The 19,743-nt window shown below is 46.2% G+C and overlaps 3 protein-coding genes across 4 annotated transcripts in view; 2 read left to right on the forward strand and 1 right to left on the reverse strand.

Annotated features, from left to right (window-relative positions):
* The window catches only part of rell2 (RELT like 2), a 57,575-nt gene that overhangs the window by 3,783 nt on the left and 34,049 nt on the right, over window positions 1-19,743 (forward strand). The gene's annotated exons all lie outside the window — the stretch shown is intronic.
* On the reverse strand, window positions 5,846-10,376 carry LOC119199135 (uncharacterized). Its single transcript, XM_037456725.2, has one exon. It carries the CDS (start codon window positions 9,109-9,111, stop codon window positions 6,448-6,450), a length of 2,664 nt encoding a protein of 887 aa, XP_037312622.2. The 5' UTR covers window positions 9,112-10,376; the 3' UTR covers window positions 5,846-6,447.
* LOC119210618 (uncharacterized) lies at window positions 11,252-17,913 on the forward strand. The gene is made up of 3 exons (XM_037460813.2): window positions 11,252-11,482; window positions 11,819-15,791; window positions 15,926-17,913. Exons 2-3 carry the CDS (start codon window positions 12,074-12,076, stop codon window positions 17,911-17,913), a joined length of 5,706 nt encoding a protein of 1,901 aa, XP_037316710.2. The 5' UTR covers window positions 11,252-11,482; window positions 11,819-12,073.

Consider the following 19,743-nt stretch of genomic DNA (forward strand, 5'->3'; position numbering starts at 1 on the left):
TTTAACACAACTAGTCGACGTCAGACACTGAGTACGTGAAGAGAGCCAGCAGACGGTAAAAAAACTCTGACCGGCAGAGAGAGAGGGAGAGAGAGGGAGAGGGAGAGAGAGGGAGAGAGAATAGATCAGTGCCTGAATTAAAAAAAAACTGGTTAGAGCCGACTGAAAAAAAGAAATCTCCGACAGGCAGAGACGCAACGCGAGTCGCATTCTTAAGCATGACGTCTTAACAAGCCCCATGTAAACCTGAAATCTACTAGTTAAGAACAACAAACCGAAGTAAAAAAAATAAACCTGAAGCCGAAGAAATCCTTCCACGAACCTGCTGACTGAGGGAGGGAGAGAGGAGTTCTGTGTATGAGTGAGCCGAGCGGGACACAGCAACACAAACAGTATGTGCGTAGGGGAGGGGCGCTGTGACTACCAGCCAATCACAGAACACAGACACAGACAGCTACCCAATGAGGACTTTTATTCAATCCGAGCACAGATATTGACTCGTATTACTCGTATAATACTCGTATTCGGCAAAAGTGCTTTATCCGTACCGTATACTCGTTTCAGCTGAGTATCCGGCTCAACTCTAATTTTCAGCAATTTTTCAATGTATTTCAGCTCCAAGGTTAGCCTATTTTTCTAATTTAATTTCTTCTAAGACAAACCCTAAGGTTTTTTTGATACTATAAATAATATTGTTTCTCCTCCTGCCACTGTACCAACAATGTGGTCTCAAGATGACTGTAATAGGCTGTTGTCATTTTTTATTGATACGGTGGAGTCTATTAGAGCAAATATGCAGCCTGGGCCACACCTTCATGTGGACTCCGTTTCCTTACTTAGGCCAATTAGGATTGAATTTTTCCAACCATGCCAACCCTCCCGTTTTTTCCGGGAGACTCCCATAATTCAAAGCTCCTCCCGAAAATCTCCCGGAACGACGAAGTACAATTTAAGTGCTATCATTTGTTAGTGCTACGGTTTGCTAGTGTTTTAGTCAAGGTAGAGTATAAAAAGGTGTGTCTTGAGTTTTCGACGGAAGATGTAGAGGCTCTCTGCAGTCCTGATGTCATCGGAGAGCTCATTCCACCATCTGGGAGCCAGGACAGCAAAGAGTCGCGATCTCGTCGAGTGCTTTTCTCTCAGTGAGGGAGGAACAAGCCGCTTGGCAGATGCAGATCGAAGTGTGCGAGTTGGGATGTAGGGTTTCACCATGTCCTGGATGTAGACTGGTCCCAATCCATTCACAGCATGGTATGTCAGTACCAATGTTTTGAACTGGATGCGGGCAGCTACTGGTAACCAATGAAGTGAACGGAGAAGCGGTGTGGTGTGGGAGTATTTCGGAAGGTTGAAGACCAGTCGAGCTGCTGCATTCTGGATGAGCTGCAGTGGTCGTATGGCGGTACCTGGGAGACCCGCCAGCAGAGAGTTGCAGTAGTCAAGGCGGGAGATGACAAGCGCCTGAATTAGTACCTGTGCCGCCTTCTGAGTGAGAAGGGGTCGTATTCTCCTGATGTTGTAGAGCGTGTATCTACAGGATCGGGTCGTCGCTGCGATGTTGGCAGTCAGGGAGAGTTGGGAGTCAAGTGTCACGCCGAGGTTCCTGGCACTCTGGGTGGGCGTTAACACGGAGTCGCCGAAGTTAACGGTCAGGTCCTGGGTAGGCGAGGTCTTTCCAGGGAAGAAAAGTAGTTCGGTCTTGTCGGGGTTGATCTTCAGGTGATGAGCGGACATCCACTGGGAGATGTCAGTCAGACATGCAGAGATCCGTGCCGCCACCTGAGTGTCCGAGTCGGGGAAGGAGAGAATTAGTTGGGTGTCGTCGGCATAGCTGTGATAGGAAAAACCCTGCGCGAGCGAATGAGTTGGGCAAAGGGAGTTGGTGTAAATTGAGAAGAGGAGGGGACCCAGGACGGAGCCCTGAGGAACTCCAGTTGTAAGGGGACAAGGTTCCGACACTGATCCTCCCCAAGTTACCCGGTAGGTGCGACCATCAAGGTAGGATGAGAGAAGAGACAGCGCCGATCCTGTGACACCAAGTTCCTGAAGGGCGGCGATAAGGATCTGGTGGTTTACTGTGTCGAATGCTGCAGAAAGGTCCAGTAGGATGAGCACGGAGGCGAGCGAGGCGGCTCTAGCAGCGTGGAGTTGTTCCGTGACAGCGAGGAGAGCAGTCTCTGTGGAATGGCCCGCCTTGAAACCTGACTGGTGGGGGTCTAGGAGGTTGTTACTATGGAGGTAGGATGTGATCTATTTTTCTGGTAAAGTAGGTGACAAAGTCTCTGGTAGAAGGGTGGAGGGGGGAGGAGGACTGGGGGGTTCGAGGAGGTTAGTGAAGATGGAAAATAGTTTTTTGGGGTTGGAAAATGAGGACTCAATTCTGGATTGGTAGAAAGCACTTTTTGCAGCGGAGATGGAGGCAGAAAAAGATGACAGAAGCGACTGAAACGCATGCAGGTCATCAGGTTGTTTGTATTTTCACCATTTCCTTTCAGATGCTCGCAGAGTGGCTCTCGTAGCACGCACCGGTTCAGTCAGCCACGGAGCTGGAGGGGATCTGCCAGCCCGTCGAGCCTTAAGCGGACACAGCGAGTCGAGAGAGGACGACAGAGTTGTTAGTAGAGTCTCTGCGGCAACGTTCGGATGCAAAAGTGCATAAGAGTCGGTTGCGGGGAGAGCTGATATAACGGAGGAGGCCAGGGAGGGGGGGGAGCGTGAGCGAATGTTACGGCGGACCGGTATAGAGTCGATTGATGGGTCGTTAGTTGGTGAGAGCGGAAGGGAGTATGAGACGAAGTAGTGATCAGAGACATGCAGCAGAGTTACAGTGAGGTTAGTTGTAGTGCAGTTCCTAGTGAAGATGTAGTCAAGGTGATTGCCAGCTTTGTGAGTCGGAGGGGAGGGATTGAGTGTCAGTGCAAATGAAGCAAGTAGGAGTATGAGGTCAGATGACTTCTCTGTCAGGATGAGCTGAGGGCCATTTTCAGGGAAGTTTGACAGGACGATGTCCAGTTCTTCCAGAAAGTGGCCCAAGGAGCCTGGTGGACGGTAGAGGACAACAATGTTTAATTGAACCGGGTGAGTAATGGTTACAGCATGGAATTCAAAAGACAGTGGGGGGGGGGGGGGGGGGGAAGGTATGGGGTACGGGGAGAAGGTCCATTTGGGCGAAATGAGTAAACCTGTCCCGCCACCCCTGCCAGTGGGTCTGGGTGTGTGGCTGAAGGAGAAGGCAGAGGAGAGAGCAGCAGGGGTGGATGCGTTGTCCGGTGTGATCCATGTCTCAGTGAGGGCAAGGAAATCAAGCGACTGCTGCATAGCAAAGCCGGAGATGAAGTCTGCCTTGCGAGTAGCTGACTGGCAGTTCCAGAGTCCTCCTGTGACAAGGTGCTGGACATGTGTGGAGCGGGCGGGGTAGGTAAGGGAGGAGGGATTACGACAAAGAATTGATCTAGGCCGGGGGCGGTAGTATCTGCGGGCAGAAATTCTAACAGGTATAGTGATAAAACACATAGTTACGAATGAGTATGTGAGGCGCCGCGCTCAGTCGCCCCGAAGACTCCACGAAAGACTCCTTAGTGGTCTTTGTTCTGCTTGTCTTTGTGCTGAGGGTCTTCACTAACGCTTCACCTAGTTTCCAGTTAAATACTCCCTCGTTAGTGGAAGTCGGCTCCGGCTGCGCTGACCACTCCCCCGTGGTTAGTAAACAACAGGTTCATTGCCCTCAGCCGAAACTCGTCCAAATGCAAAGCAGCAAGCACGTTGACACCCGAATCAGTGGACAACAATAACAACAACTGGCAGTCAAGTTAGCTTAAAACAAGAAACTGTAACATATAAAGCAGTAGCAGTCAAGTTTCACTTAAAAACAGCACAAGCAACAACAAGTTTAGCAGACTAGCTTGGTTAAAGAAAATATACTCAATCCGATTTCAAGTCTCCTGGAAGTCTGAAGATCTGGTAGAAGAGATGCACAATGCACCATCCGTCACTGGGCGCGCCATTTCAGACCGAACAATAATTGTAAGAGCAGATTGGTATTTGTTATTGATCAGTGTGTCACACTATATATGGTAGGAACCTTTGGGGCCTCGAGAGGTGTTTCTGATGGGACTAAGAACAAACAGTTTTGAACGCTGTGAAACGCTGTGAAACGCTGTTGTACGCAGTAAAATAACTTGTAATCATATCATGATTAGGAAATTACATGAATGGGTGGGTATATCAGGTGTGGCCTTTGACTGGTTTGCGTCCTATCTGTGAGATAGAACTTTTGATGTCTCTATTGGGGAATGTCACTCTGCATCATCGCCCCTGTTTTGTGGTGTTCCACAGGGTTCAGTGTTGGGACCAATATTATTAATTTTATATATATTGCCTCTAGGTGAGGTTATTCGCAATTTTAACATTTCTTATCATTTTTATGCAGATGACATACAGCTCCATTTCACTTTTGGGCAAAATGAAACACACAAACTTACTAGGCTCCTAGATTGCATAGTCGCCATAAACAACTGGATGGCTGAAAACTTTTTACAGTTGAACCCAGATAAGACAGAGGTTTTAATCATAGTGCCAGCCAGTGCTATTCCCTTTGATCACGCAGAACATTTGGCCTTTGTCATCTGCAGTCCGGCCCAGTCTAAGGAACCTTGGGGTGACATTTGACAAATCCCTATCTTTTGAAACCCACGTCAAATCAGTGACCAAATCCTATTTTTTTCCACTTACGCAATATAAGCAAATTAAGGGCTGTGGTCTCTCAGCCTGAGCTAGAGATGCTTATTCATGCCTTCATTTCCTCCCGTATTGATTATTGTAATTCACTTTTCTCCTCACTCAATAAATCTGTCCTTCAATGCCTGCAATCCATTCAAAACGTGGCTGCTAGGCTTCTTACTAGATCAAACAGGCACAACCATATCACCCATGTGCTTCACTGGCTTCCTGAAACCTACAGGATCCAATTCAAAATGCTCACCATAACCTATAGGGCTCTACATGGTCAAGCCCCTGACTATCTTGCCAACATAATTCACTTACATACCCCATCCCGGTCTCTCAGGTCTGTCAATCAAAATCTGCTATTCATGCTACGCACGCGTCTGAAGACATGTGGGGATAAAGCCTTTGAAGCTATGGCACCCAGACTCTGGAATGCTCTACCAACCAGCATTAGGTTTGCAGAGAATGTGGACTGTTTTAAGGGACAAGTGAAGACTCATTTGTTCAGGCTAACCTTTGGGTAGCCTATGTCTTTTACTCTTTTGATAATTTGTATTTGTATTTTATATTGACTGTTTTAATGTCTATGCACACTGTAAAGCACTTTGTGACCCTGTCTGAGAAAAGCGCTGTACAAATACATTTTACTTACTTACTTACACAAGCGCGCTGCACTCTGTCTCACACAGCTAAACTATAACAGCTGATTAGTAAAGTCACCTGACACAGCTATGCTTTCTGTCAACAAACTTCTCTCCTTTCCTTAACCTCTTCCTCCCTCCCGCTTTCCAGTTTTCTCTTTTTCTCCCCACAATCCCATCATTTCAAAACAAACACCCCATGGAGGAAATTCTTACTGTAATGTTTGATGAGGCCTATCAATTAATAACGTCTTAGTTTAAATGACAAAATATTCTGTCTCAAAACCCCCCCACCCCCTCACCCAAAACCATAATTTCAAAATAAAAGCAATGATTATCTGTAATTTAACCATGAAGCTTAGGATAAAGCTCTTTCGTTGAATACTTATTGCTCTTTCAAATATTCAAGTACTACAACTATTACTAATTGTAGCGACGATTTGCCATCTTGTCACTAGTAGAGGTGTTTTGTAGGGTTATCTGACGCGTGGTTCCAAATGATTCCAGTTCCAGTCCAATACTGCATTTTATCTTCTTTATTTTTTGCTCAGTTCTGATGCTCAAACATGTTACAATCCATAGTTCTGATGCACCATGACTCTTGATCCTCACCCTTGATCCTCACGGTCAAAAACTGTTTGCTTCCCCAACACCCCCATTCCCTTGCTCTCTGATTATCTATATACACCTTAAACCCAACACCTGGCTTCCCTTGCTCCCTGATTATCTACATACACCTTAAACCCATACTCCACCCAGTGTTCTCCAGTGGAACTACAACAGTCAAAAAGAGAGCATAATGGCTCTTACACTCCGGCCCCTAATTGTACATGACAAGTAGACATTACAATTCAATACAATATTTATACAAAGAGCCATTAAAGTCCAAAGCGACACTGTATAACATTGCATTTAAACAATCTTCCATTTTTAGAACATAAGTCTTTGCAATCAGTCCTTTAATTTTCCAAGTTGTCATACAATAGACAAAGCTTTGTCACAGGTCTCTCAAGTATATTGGTTTTAGTTTGTACTCGCACAAGTCCATTTTTATCAGGAAAAACTTCCAAGACTCGTCCCATCAACCAGGATCCACGTCTGAACTCCAGGTGGAGGAGGTGGAGGCGGCTCTGCCCCCCCTGCGGAAGAAGGACGTGCCGTTGGAGGTGGACTTCTTCTGAGGATGCTCCATCGTCTGCTGGGACCTGAGCTGCTGGTTGATAACGATCTGGATATCGTCCTGCCAGGCTTCCAGTTCCTGTGACAACTCCAGCTTACGTTGGATGGCTTCTAACTGGTTGTTGAGAGATATCATGTCACTTTTACTTCTCACCAACTCTGCCTCCATCAGGGTTTTCTTGGCTATGGCTTCATCTCGATCTCTGATGGTGTGTTGGACGACGTCGGCCTCCTCCTCCACGTCCTGCAGCTTACGTTTCAACTCAGCGTTTTCCTGCTGCAGATGGACGTTCTGATCTCTCAGCTCATGCGCTGCACTCGGATTCCCACACTGATCGCCCGTCCTGTCGACAAAAGCTCGATTCAGCTCCTGAGAGCCCCACGTCAGTGCCAGAGTCTGGGCCACTCCCTTCAACTGACGCAGTATTGTGTGCAGGTCTTCCTTTTGATCCACGACCTCTGACCTCCCCGAGTTGTTCAGTTTCGGTGTCAGTGGGAGCAGCAACTGAAGACTGGACCACATTTCTTGTGTAATCTCTTCTTTGCTGACCCCGAGGCTCGTCGTCTCCATGCTGCTCTCCAGCTCGGACAGCAGGGGTGCGTCTCCGTGGCTCCTGCCTTCCTGCAGGGACACCTCCTCCTGAAGCTCCTCCACCTGGGTCTGCAGCTGCCGTGAGCGACCCTGTGCAGCCTCCGCCTCTTGCAGCGCCCCAGCTAGCTGCTGGCTGTGCTGCTGGTTGAGTTGGTCTTGTAGAGCCAGGCGTGTGTGCAAAGAGGCCAAACTGGCCCTCAGCTCGGTGTTTTCTTGACACACACTCTCCAAACGCTCCTCCAGCACCTGCTCCTTCTGGGTGAGACGCAGAACCTGCTCTCTCATCGCACTGATAAGCTCCTCCTCCTGCAGCCTGTTGTGGCTTCCTTTTTGTTGGAGCTCCTGTTTCAGCTCCTCCAGCTTGTCTGCGTATCTATTAACAGTAACATCCGGACATTCAATTGTGTTCCCATTGTCCTTGCTTCCTTGTAATGGTCCATTCACGACCCATCCCAGTAGGGTTCTAACTGCATAAGGTCCTTCTCCATCACTGTTTTTAACCTCCCAGGGCTCCATTACCTTGGAAGCATTTGCTCCAATTAGCAAATCCACATCAGCAGGAATATGAGGGATCTTAACACCTTTCAGGTATGGCCATTTATCCAAATCCTCTTCGGTAACCATGTTATCTTTGGACACAGGCATTTTCTCCTGAGTGAAAACCTCCGGAAGACTGTAAAAGATGTCATTATAAAGGCTAGACACTTCCAATCCAGTCAGAATAGAACTACTAACAGACCTTTGATTGCCCATTGTTTTCAAAAGAATATTAGTTTTCTTTCCTTTTAATTTCAAAAGGTGCATTAAGTGTTCTGAACAAAATGTGGCAGAACTACCAGGATCCAAGAATGCATATGTTTGAATTACCTTTTGTCCTTTACAGGATTTGACTTGAACTGGTACAATTGATAATGCACATTCTCCATTACCGGCCCCTGTTTGACCACATGCTTGAAGGGCAACAAGCGCACTACTTAGTGATGGACGATTTTGTTCTTGAGTGTATGTTCTCTCCTTCTGTTGAATGTGCAGAATGCTGGGATGCATTTGGCCACATACTGTGCAATTCAAGCGCTTTTCACAATCTCTGCTCATGTGTCCGACACAAAGACAGCCAAAGCAGATACCTTTCTCCTTTAGAAAGTTCAGTTTTTCCTTGTGCATCTTGTTTTGCATTTGTGTACACTGCTCCAATAAGTGATCACGTTTGCAACACAAACATACAACTTGAGATTTTGATCTGAAATCAGACATACAACACTGAATTGACTTGCTGTTAGTAACAACCGTTGTTGCAAAGCTGTTTCTAATTGTATTCCTATGTTGAGGTTTCTGTTGTACAATTTGAGTACTCTGGATATCACCAAAAAGTGGATCAGATGACATTTTAACTTGACGTTCCACAAATGTTACGATATCTCTGAACTTTGCCCTTCGATTGTGCCTTTCCAATAGCTCACAAGCAACAGTTCTCCAGTTCTCCCTTAATTTGTAAGGCAGCTTCGTGATGACTGTTTTCAAATTGCTTGGCATCTCCAGCTCCTCCATGTACTCAATTTCTTCCATTGCATTACAGCATCCACGCAAAAAGAGAGCATAACTCTGCAGTGAACTTACATCCTCGGATTTTACTGAAGGCCATCCAAGTACTTTCTCTATATATGCAGCAGCTATTTTGAACTCATTGCCAAAATGTTCCTTTAACAATGCTTTAGCTTGCACATATCCTCTTTGTGCATCCATGTGCTGACAACTGCGCACAAGTTCCTTAGGTTGACCTTGTGTGTACTGTTCCAGAAAGTACAAACGATCTCGATAATTGTTGGTTTTGTCCTCTATTCCATGTTCAAATGCTCTGATGAAAGCTCTATATTGCAAAGGATTACCATCAAACACATGAATATCTCTTTGAGGCAGTGTGCTGGATTGTTGTTGTTGTACAAGAAGAGCAGTAATCTCATTTTGTTTTTGCATAATACTGCAGAAGTTGATGTTCCATTGCTGTTCGGCATTACATTTGATGTTTGCATTTGTGACACAGAATGAAGATCAGATTGCCGTGCACTGTGAGTTTGCTGAACCACATTCCTTTGGTTTGCTTGCTGGAAACAATTCCTTGGCCTATATTCCTCAACATGAGGGTTAAGAATAACTTCTTTGCCACCCATTGTAGTTCCTTTATCATAATATGCATTCATACCATCAGAAAAGGTTTTACGATGCTGGCCGTCAGAATTGTTTAAAACCGCAATTTTAGCAGTAGCAGCATCAATATCTGCATCAATATCCATTTGCTCTTGTCTTTGCCTCAGTTGTTCCTGTTGTACCTCCAAGGCATGCTGTTGTACCTCCAAGGCATGTTTCTCCTTTAAAGCAGTTGCACGTGCAATTAATGCAGCCTTTTCTGCCTCTGCTATAATTCGTGCTGAAGAAGCAGAAGATCTCCCAGTACGCACACTGCTAGAACTTTTCCTACTGGATGGTTTAGTTGACACTCGTGAGGAAATGTTTGAAACGCTATCATTTGGTTCAATGTCATCTTGACAAGCATTGTCATCAACACCAGAACATGAAACTTGACTTTCAGTACTCAACCATTTGTTAACATCATCTTTAAACCCATTATAAATTAACATCTTTCCATTGAACCATGTTTGTTGTCTTTCCTTTTCTTCATTGGGCAAAATAACCATCACAGAATTGTGCATTTCTTTTGCTTCATCACACAGCTTTATGAATTTCTCAAAAGAACATTGCACTTCCTTTTCATACTCTCGGTTACACATAAAATCTCTTATGATAACCATCAAGTTGTTTGCTTTATTTAGTTTAGTCTTTCTTGTTTTCTGCAACGTTTCCAATTTTTCCAGTAATGCCCTTGGAGTAAGTTTGATGCCCCGTTTTTCTTTCACCGACTCCATTTCAACTCTCTCAACCGGCACATTAGTCTCTGGTGGTTTACCAGCAGCCATAAAGTCTTCACCACAATTACTCACACTCATTTTCACAGAGTGTTGATTTCATTCAACTTGTCAGTAACTGTAAACTTAAGCAACCAATGCATTGGATTTATGCTATTAAAGGTGTGCACACAAGAGCCATTCATAGGTAGCAGTACACATACCTTGAATTAATTTGCTCGCTTCGTCGCGACTGGTCCTTGATTCATACGTCCAATTATATCCAAATCCACAGCGGAATCCAGTGCTTAGTTCAAAAAAAGTTCCAAAGCGATGCGTGATAATCCACAAAGAAGTAGTTTTTGACAAAGTGTAGCGACGATTTGCCATCTTGTCACTAGTAGAGGTGTTTTGTAGGGTTATCTGACGCGTGGTTCCAAATGATTCCAGTTCCAGTCCAATACTGCATTTTATCTTCTTTATTTTTTGCTCAGTTCTGATGCTCAAACATGTTACAATCCATAGTTCTGATGCACCATGACTCTTGATCCTCACCCTTGATCCTCACGGTCAAAAACTGTTTGCTTCCCCAACACCCCCATTCCCTTGCTCTCTGATTATCTATATACACCTTAAACCCAACACCTGGCTTCCCTTGCTCCCTGATTATCTACATACACCTTAAACCCATACTCCACCCAGTGTTCTCCAGTGGAACTACAACAGTCAAAAAGAGAGCATAATGGCTCTTACACTAATATTCCTAGTACTTCTAGTAGTACAACTAGTATTTCAGCAATTTTTAAATTTATTTCAGCTTCTCCTATTTCTATTCTTTCAGCAATGTTAAGAACTAATTTCAGCTTTTTTTCATTTCTGTACTTTAAGCAACTTTCTGAAATGAATTTCAGCTTTATGCATTCCAATGCATTTTCGGCAGGAAATGCATTTTCAAGCTACTGGCAATATTTAGTCTTACAAGATCGTGATTCATGAATATGAAAATGGGTGATTAATAGGTTAATTTAGTCTTTGACCTTTTCAATTTCACCATTCACATGAGTGCCACTTCCAGCGCTACTTCAGGCTAAACATTAGCCAGTTCGATGACCTTTTGTGCCTGGTTGGTGCCAGGATCTCTCGGTTAGACACCAACAACAGGCGTTCGATCTCAGCTGCGGAGCGCCTGTCTATCAGTCTCCGGTGAGTGTCAGTTTCATAAAATATATTTGTTCTGTCCCCATCAGCACATTAGTTCACTTAAATGTTTCATTGCTGGCAGTAGTCGCTTTACATGCGTCTGTTTCTTTAAGAACTGTGGGACTGTTGCACCATGGGATTTAGTCAGGAAGTTGAATGTGATCAGGACAGCCTCACGTTTTGCGTTATCTCTCCATACTGTACACGTCAATCTTCCACGCTCCATGCCTTTGGTAGCATTCTCGGTATGTAAAATAGACACCAACATACTGTACCTATATATTAAGTGTTGCCAGTAGGTTTGATGTGCATATTGGGCTGAGGGTGTAGTGGGCTAGTTTGCCTCTGTTATCATGGGTTGTGCTACATGTGCTATATTTGGATAAACAATGCGGGTTATGTTACGTACATTGTGTAGCAATGCATTACATATTTCTTTTGGTTTAGCTTGAATGTTAGCTACTGTGTGTACAACCGCATTGCATTGGTATGTAGTGATATTGTATTTTTACAACTGCCATTGTATAATATTTGCAACTCTTTAATATGTAAGTAACAGGTAATCTTGTTTCATTTCCCAGTTTCACCCTTTCTAATTCAAATAAACGGAGTTAAGACGATCCTACTCTCCAGTGTTTGATGCGGGAAGGTGTTTAGCTGCTGGTCAGATTGCACAGGGCTACGTGCATGCAGGACAAGACAGTGAAACGAGAGCTTTCTAGCGGGCTGGACAACAAGGTTGAGCTGATTGGAGTTACCGCCTCTATGTTACAGCTAAGAGAGAAGGCTACAACTAGAGCAACGTTAACACAGGCAACCTCATCTATTGCCACGACATGGAAGATAAACCAGCAACCACGTTTGAGACCAGGTCCGCCGCCTCATGCTCTGGGAAAAGCTCAAGCACTTCATCAACAAGTAAAGCAGCAGCCATTGCACGTGCTAAGGCAGAAGCAGCAAAAGCACGAGTTGCATTCGCTGAAAAGGAAATGCAAATGAAGATAGAGAGGGCCCGCTTAGATGCGTCACTAGACATATTGAAAATGGAAAAAGAAGCAGCAGCTGCCATTGCCGAGGCAGAGGTCCTCGAGGCAGCCGCAGACACCGATGGGGAAAAACGCAGCTGCAAAATAGACCTCCTACTCAAGCCTAAAGATCCTGAAGAGCGTACCTCCGAATATGTACTTCAACATTCCGTATCACACAGAAGCCTTCAGTCAATGCCAGAAATGGAACCCATTAGTGAGTACGGGTTAAGATATGCAACTTCTATGCCGCATCAAGATAGAGTCGTTCCAGCTCCACACATTAACCAAGCGAAAGACGACAACACCCTCCTTCCAAGTAATGTTCCTACACAACAGGCAGTGAAGGTTGAACATAGAACAGACCAGACCAATACTGCTAAAGGGAAAGAGAATGATGGTTGGATCAGGAGAGGAGGAATACATGACCGCAACCATCCACCAGCTCCCCACCACAGCACTCCATTAGCAGGTGACCCACACGACAGTCAAGGCATGACAAACTTTGTGAGGTTCTTTGCTCGCCGTGAACTTGTTAGCACTGGACTACTACAGTTCGACGATCGTCCTGAAAGCTTCAGAGCCTGGCGAGCTTCATTCCTCAATGCAATCAGAGGCCTAGACCTGTCAGCTGGGGAGGAGATGGACCTCTTAGTCAAATGGCTAGGACACGAGTCTGCTGGACATGCAAGGCGGATCAGGGCGGTTAATGTAAACCACCCTGAAAGAGGTCTTGCAATGGTGTGGGAAAGACTGGAGCAGTGTTATGGATCACCAGAGGCCGTAGAGAGTGCACTCTTCAAGAGACTCGACGCGTTCCCCACAATACATAATAAAGATCCTCAGAAGTTGAGAGAGCTGGGAGATCTGTTGATGGAGGTTCTTTCCGCCAAGGCTGAGGGAGATCTGCCGGGCCTAGCCTTCCTGGATACTTCCCGTGGCGTTAACCCCATTGCACAAAAGTTACCCTATAACCTGCAGGAGAAATGGATAAACGAAGGCACGCGGTACAAGCAACAGAACAGAGTACCATTTCCACCATTTCTCTTCTTTGTGGACTTTGTCTGCCATCAAGCAACCACTAGGAATGACCCTAGCTTTGACCTCACCACGTTCAACACGGCCCCGTCCAAATCAGACAAGCCTTCCCCCAAACAAAGCAACCAGAGAGCACCTATTTCAGTCCATAAAACCGAGGTGTATTATCCCTCTAATGCCGAGAGGACTGAAAAGAAGACCGAGGAGCCCGATAGGCAGTGCCCCATACATAGGAAGCCTCACCCTCTGCAAAGATGTCGCAGTTTTAGAGGGAAATCTCTTGAAGACCGAAAGGCTTTTCTCAAAGACAACGGGATATGTTTCAGATGTTGCGCATCAACATCACATCTTGCCAGAAACTGCAAGGTCAGTGTGAAATGCTCAGAGTGTGAGAGTGAAGGTCACAACACAGCTTTACATCCTGGACCTCCGCCCTGGATCGTTAAGACCACAGACCCTGCCATAGAGCATGGCGGGGAGGAACAAAGTGTTCCCGCGGACATTGCAGCCCTGTGTACGAGCGTCTGTGGTGGAGACCTAAGTGGCAGGTCGTGCTCCAAGATCTGTCTTGTTAAAGTCTTTAAATCAAGTCGCCCAGACAGAGCAGTAAGCCTATACGCTATCCTCGACGACCAAAGTAACAGGTCATTGGCTCGGCCAGAGTTCTTTGACCTCTTCAAGGAAGAAGGGCCCAGGTCGCCTTACTCCCTGAAGACATGTGCAGGAGTGACAGAGACAGCTGGAAGACGGGCAAGTGATTACCAAATCAAATCTCTGGATGGTCAGTTGTGTCTACCTCTCCCTACACTCATCGAATGTAATCAGATCCCTAACAATAGATCAGAAATCCCCACTCCAGATTCTGCACTTCACCATGCTCACCTTACATCTGTAGCTCATCAGATTCCTGAACTCGACCACAAAGCTCCTATCTTGCTTCTTCTAGGAAGGGACATCATAAGAGTGCACAAGGTTAGGGAACAGATCAACGGGCCCCACGACGCGCCCTATGCTCAGAGGCTCGACTTAGGGTGGGTCATCGTTGGAGATGTCTGTTTGGGAAACGTTCATAAACCATCCATCGTGAACACCTTCTTTACAAGCACGCTAGAGAATGGTCGCCCATCTCTCTTTCAACCTTGTCCCAACCGGCTCCTCATCAAAGAAAGATACAGCGACTCTCTGTCAAAAGACCTCATCGGGGGATACTTCAGAGATGATACCGACTGTGACAAAGAGGAGAATCACCTCGGGTGTACGGTATTCCAAAGGACGAAAGACGATAATAAAACGTCTCTCTCGATTGAAGACAAGGCCTTCCTAAAGATAATGGAACAAGGACTTCAGAAGGATGATGCTAACTACTGGGTAGCACCCCTCCCCTTCAAGTCACAGAGACGACGCCTTCCCAACAATCGAGCACAAGCACTAAAACGTCTCTCTGCACTCAAGCGCAACTTCGGCAGGAAACCAGAAATGAGAGACCATTTCCTTTCATTCATGGAAAAAATATTCCAAAATGACCATGCGGAGATTGCTCCTCCTCTGAAGGAAGAAGAAGAACGTTGGTACCTCCCAACCTTTGGCGTCTACCACCCGAAGAAACCAGGTCAGATTCGGGTGGTATTCGATTCCAGCGCACAATATGAAGGGGTTTCGCTGAATGATGTACTTTTAACAGGTCCAGATCTTAACAACACCCTTCTCGGAGTCCTGATTCGTTTCAGAAAAGAGTCCATTGCGGTTACAGCGGATATACAGCAAATGTTTCACTCCTTTCTGGTCAGAGAGGAGGACAGGGACTTCTTGAGATTCCTTTGGTTTGAGGATAACGACCTTCACAAGGACATCATTGAATACCGGATGAAAGTGCACGTTTTTGGCAACAGCCCCTCTCCAGCTGTCGCTATCTACGGCCTTAAACGTTCAGCGCAAGATGGCGAGGCTGACTTTGGGTTGGATGTCAAGCAGTTTATAGACCGTGATTTCTACGTGGACGATGGCTTGAAGTCACTGCCCTCTGAAGAAGCTGCCATCAGCTTGCTCAAAAGAACACAAGAAACACTTGCCTGCTCGAACCTCAGGTTACATAAAATCGCATCAAATAGCAGCGAAGTAATGAGAGCCTTTCCCTCCCAAGACTACGCAAACAACTTGAAGGATCTGGAGCTTGGCACAGACACGTTGCCAACGCAACGTAGCCTTGGAATCATTTGGGAGCTCGAGACGGATACGTTTACATTTCAGGTTGTAGACGAAGATAAGCCATACACTCGTCGGGGTGTCCTGTCTACAGTTAACAGTCTATACGACCCCCTGGGATTTGTTGCCCCAGTTACCATCCAAGGCAAAGCTATCCTTCGTGAGCTCACCATGGAAGTGGGCGACTGGGACTCCCCATTACCTCCTGATAAAGGGAAGCTGTGGACAGCATGGAAAGCCTCCATATCCCAAGAACATATGCACCAGTGTCCCTCTCTGAAGCTCAACGGCGAGTACTTTGTATCTTCTGTGATGCTTCTATCAAAGCAATAGCCGCAGTTGCCTATATCAAAGCCACAGATGCTGACGGAGAACGCCACGTAGGGTTTGTTCTAGGTAAGGCAAAACTTGCTCCACGACCAGAACATACAATACCGAGATTGGAGCTGTGTGCAGCAGTGTTGGCAGTGGAGTTAGCCGAGCTCGTCACCTCAGAAATAAATGTTGACCCGGATGCCGTACATTTCTACACGGACAGCAAGGTCGTGTTAGGCTACATCTACAATGAGACTAGACGGTTCTACGTCTACGTAAGCAATAGAGTACAGCGCATACGAAGATCAACGCGGCCCGAACAGTGGCACTATGTCCCCACCGAGCTCAACCCAGCAGATTATGCAACGAGAGCAGTCCCCGCAGCTCAATTAAAGGATACCACATGGCTGACAGGGCCAGCCTTTTTGACAAACCACGAACCTAGTCTTTCCAAGGAGGATATCTCTGAAGTTGCAGATCCAAAATTGGATCCAGAAGTTCGACCTCAAGTGTCTACTCTGAGCACTGCTGCCTCAAACGCCCAGCTTGGATCACGACGCTTCGAGAAGTTTTCAAGCTGGAGGCCATTGACTCATGCTGTTACTCGCTTGATCCACGTGGCTCGACTCTTCAAGAAAACATCAGCATTAGGACCAAGTAAATGCAAAGGCTGGCATTACTGCCAGGCGGCATACACTGTGGAGGAGCTCTCTAAATCCAAAGATCTCATTATTCGTACAGTGCAGCAGGAGAACTATGCCGCAGAGCTTGAATGCTTGGAGAACCAGGAAGAAATCCCAGAAAACAGCACTCTTAAGAAACTGGATCCATTCATCGATAGTAATGGCTTATTGAGAGTCGGAGGCCGGATCACAGAGGCAGAATTGGAAATTGATGAAAAGAACCCCCTAATAATTCCTGGTAACCACCACATCACAAGGTTACTTGTGCGTCACCACCATGAACAGACACGTCATCAAGGGCGCCTTTTTACAGAGGGTGCTATTCGCACTGCTGGCCTGTGGATAGTTGGAATGAGAAGACAAGTAAGCAGCGTCATCTACAAGTGTGTCACATGCCGCAAACTCCGTGGCACATTCCTCTCCCAGAAAATGGCCAATTTACCTGCAGATAGGCTAAGCATCGAGCCTCCCTTCACGAATGTTGGTTTGGACGTGTTTGGGCCCTGGTCCATTCTCGCACGGAAAACAAGAGGTGGCCACTCTAACAAAAAACGTTGGGCAGTGATCTTTACCTGTCTGAGCATAAGGGCAGTGCACTTTGAGGTCATTGAGTCTTTGGATACTTCAAGCTTTGTAAATGCCCTCAGACGGTTCATTTCCATCCGCGGTCCAGTGAAACATATCCGCTCGGATAGAGGCACCAATTTCATCGGGGCCTGTAAGGAGCTCAAGGTCCCATCAAACGTAGATAGTTTCCGTGTGACGAGGTACCTAGCTGAACAGGGCTGCACATGGACATTTAACCCACCTCACTCCTCTCACATGGGCGGCGTATGGGAGAGGATGATAGGCATAGCCCGGAGAATCATGGATTCCATGTTCCAGCAAGAAAGATCCTCAAAGCTCACTCACGAGACTCTCGCGACTCTTCTGGCAGAAGTAGCAGCCATCATAAACGCTAGACCCTTGGGTCCAATATCCGTTGATCCTGCGGATCCAATGATACTCACCCCTTCTACTCTTCTCACGCAGAAGGTGGGCCCTTTTCCTGCTCCTTCCGGTCAGTTTGACACTAAGGATCTCTATAAGCGGCACTGGCGTCAGGTTCAAGTCCTTGCAGATGTTTTCTGGAACAAATGGAGAAAGCAGTACCTTTCTACATTGCAGACTCGAAGTAAATGGCATTCCAGCAAGCCAAACATTGATGCTGGAAGTATTGTCCTTGTGAAAGACTCCCAAGCCGAAAGGAATGAATGGCCAATGGCATTGGTCACTAAGGTATTCCCAAGCAAAGATAGGAAGGTCCGCAGTGTGGAGATCAAGATCTCCAAACAAGATGGAACCAAGCTCTTCCTTAGGCCTGTCACCGACTTAGTCCTCCTGCTCTCCGAAGAAGACTACAAGAGCCAGTAGTGACTTTCAAACACTGTTCTTCTGGAGTTAAGTGTATGGGTGTTATCCATGGATACCAGGCGGGGAGTGTTCTGTCCCCATCAGCACATTAGTTCACTTAAATGTTTCATTGCTGGCAGTAGTCGCTTTACATGCGTCTGTTTCTTTAAGAACTGTGGGACTGTTGCACCATGGGATTTAGTCAGGAAGTTGAATGTGATCAGGACAGCCTCACGTTTTGCGTTATCTCTCCATACTGTACACGTCAATCTTCCACGCTCCATGCCTTTGGTAGCATTCTCGGTATGTAAAATAGACACCAACATACTGTACCTATATATTAAGTGTTGCCAGTAGGTTTGATGTGCATATTGGGCTGAGGGTGTAGTGGGCTAGTTTGCCTCTGTTATCATGGGTTGTGCTACATGTGCTATATTTGGATAAACAATGCGGGTTATGTTACGTACATTGTGTAGCAATGCATTACATATTTCTTTTGGTTTAGCTTGAATGTTAGCTACTGTGTGTACAACCGCATTGCATTGGTATGTAGTGATATTGTATTTTTACAACTGCCATTGTATAATATTTGCAACTCTTTAATATGTAAGTAACAGGTAATCTTGTTTCATTTCCCAGTTTCACCCTTTCTAATTCAAATAAACGGAGTTAAGACGATCCTACTCTCCAGTGTTTGATGCGGGAAGGTGTTTAGCTGCTGGTCAGATTGCACAGGGCTACGTGCATGCAGGACAAGACAGTGAAACGAGAGCTTTCTAGCGGGCTGGACAACAAGGTTGAGCTGATTGGAGTTACCGCCTCTATGTTACAGCTAAGAGAGAAGGCTACAACTAGAGCAACGTTAACACAGGCAACCTCATCTATTGCCACGACATGGAAGATAAACCAGCAACCACGTTTGAGACCAGGTCCGCCGCCTCATGCTCTGGGAAAAGCTCAAGCACTTCATCAACAAGTAAAGCAGCAGCCATTGCACGTGCTAAGGCAGAAGCAGCAAAAGCACGAGTTGCATTCGCTGAAAAGGAAATGCAAATGAAGATAGAGAGGGCCCGCTTAGATGCGTCACTAGACATATTGAAAATGGAAAAAGAAGCAGCAGCTGCCATTGCCGAGGCAGAGGTCCTCGAGGCAGCCGCAGACACCGATGGGGAAAAACGCAGCTGCAAAATAGACCTCCTACTCAAGCCTAAAGATCCTGAAGAGCGTACCTCCGAATATGTACTTCAACATTCCGTATCACACAGAAGCCTTCAGTCAATGCCAGAAATGGAACCCATTAGTGAGTACGGGTTAAGATATGCAACTTCTATGCCGCATCAAGATAGAGTCGTTCCAGCTCCACACATTAACCAAGCGAAAGACGACAACACCCTCCTTCCAAGTAATGTTCCTACACAACAGGCAGTGAAGGTTGAACATAGAACAGACCAGACCAATACTGCTAAAGGGAAAGAGAATGATGGTTGGATCAGGAGAGGAGGAATACATGACCGCAACCATCCACCAGCTCCCCACCACAGCACTCCATTAGCAGGTGACCCACACGACAGTCAAGGCATGACAAACTTTGTGAGGTTCTTTGCTCGCCGTGAACTTGTTAGCACTGGACTACTACAGTTCGACGATCGTCCTGAAAGCTTCAGAGCCTGGCGAGCTTCATTCCTCAATGCAATCAGAGGCCTAGACCTGTCAGCTGGGGAGGAGATGGACCTCTTAGTCAAATGGCTAGGACACGAGTCTGCTGGACATGCAAGGCGGATCAGGGCGGTTAATGTAAACCACCCTGAAAGAGGTCTTGCAATGGTGTGGGAAAGACTGGAGCAGTGTTAT

Source organism: Pungitius pungitius, chromosome 2, assembly GCF_949316345.1.
Source record: "Pungitius pungitius chromosome 2, fPunPun2.1, whole genome shotgun sequence".
Classification (NCBI taxonomy): domain Eukaryota; kingdom Metazoa; phylum Chordata; class Actinopteri; order Perciformes; family Gasterosteidae; genus Pungitius; species Pungitius pungitius.

What these genes read in the sequence shown, in the direction of transcription:
- LOC119210618 (XM_037460813.2), top strand. Translation starts at nt 12,074, where the DNA reads ATGGAAGATAAACCAGCAACCACGTTTGAGACCAGGTCCGCCGCCTCA. An exon ending in TCCCTCTCTGAAGCTCAACG is followed by an intron (nt 15,792 to 15,925) that starts GCGAGTACTTTG and finishes CTCCACGACCAG; the next exon opens with AACATACAATACCGAGATTG.
- LOC119199135 (XM_037456725.2), bottom strand. Translation starts at nt 9,111, where the DNA reads ATGCAAAAACAAAATGAGATTACTGCTCTTCTTGTACAACAACAACAA.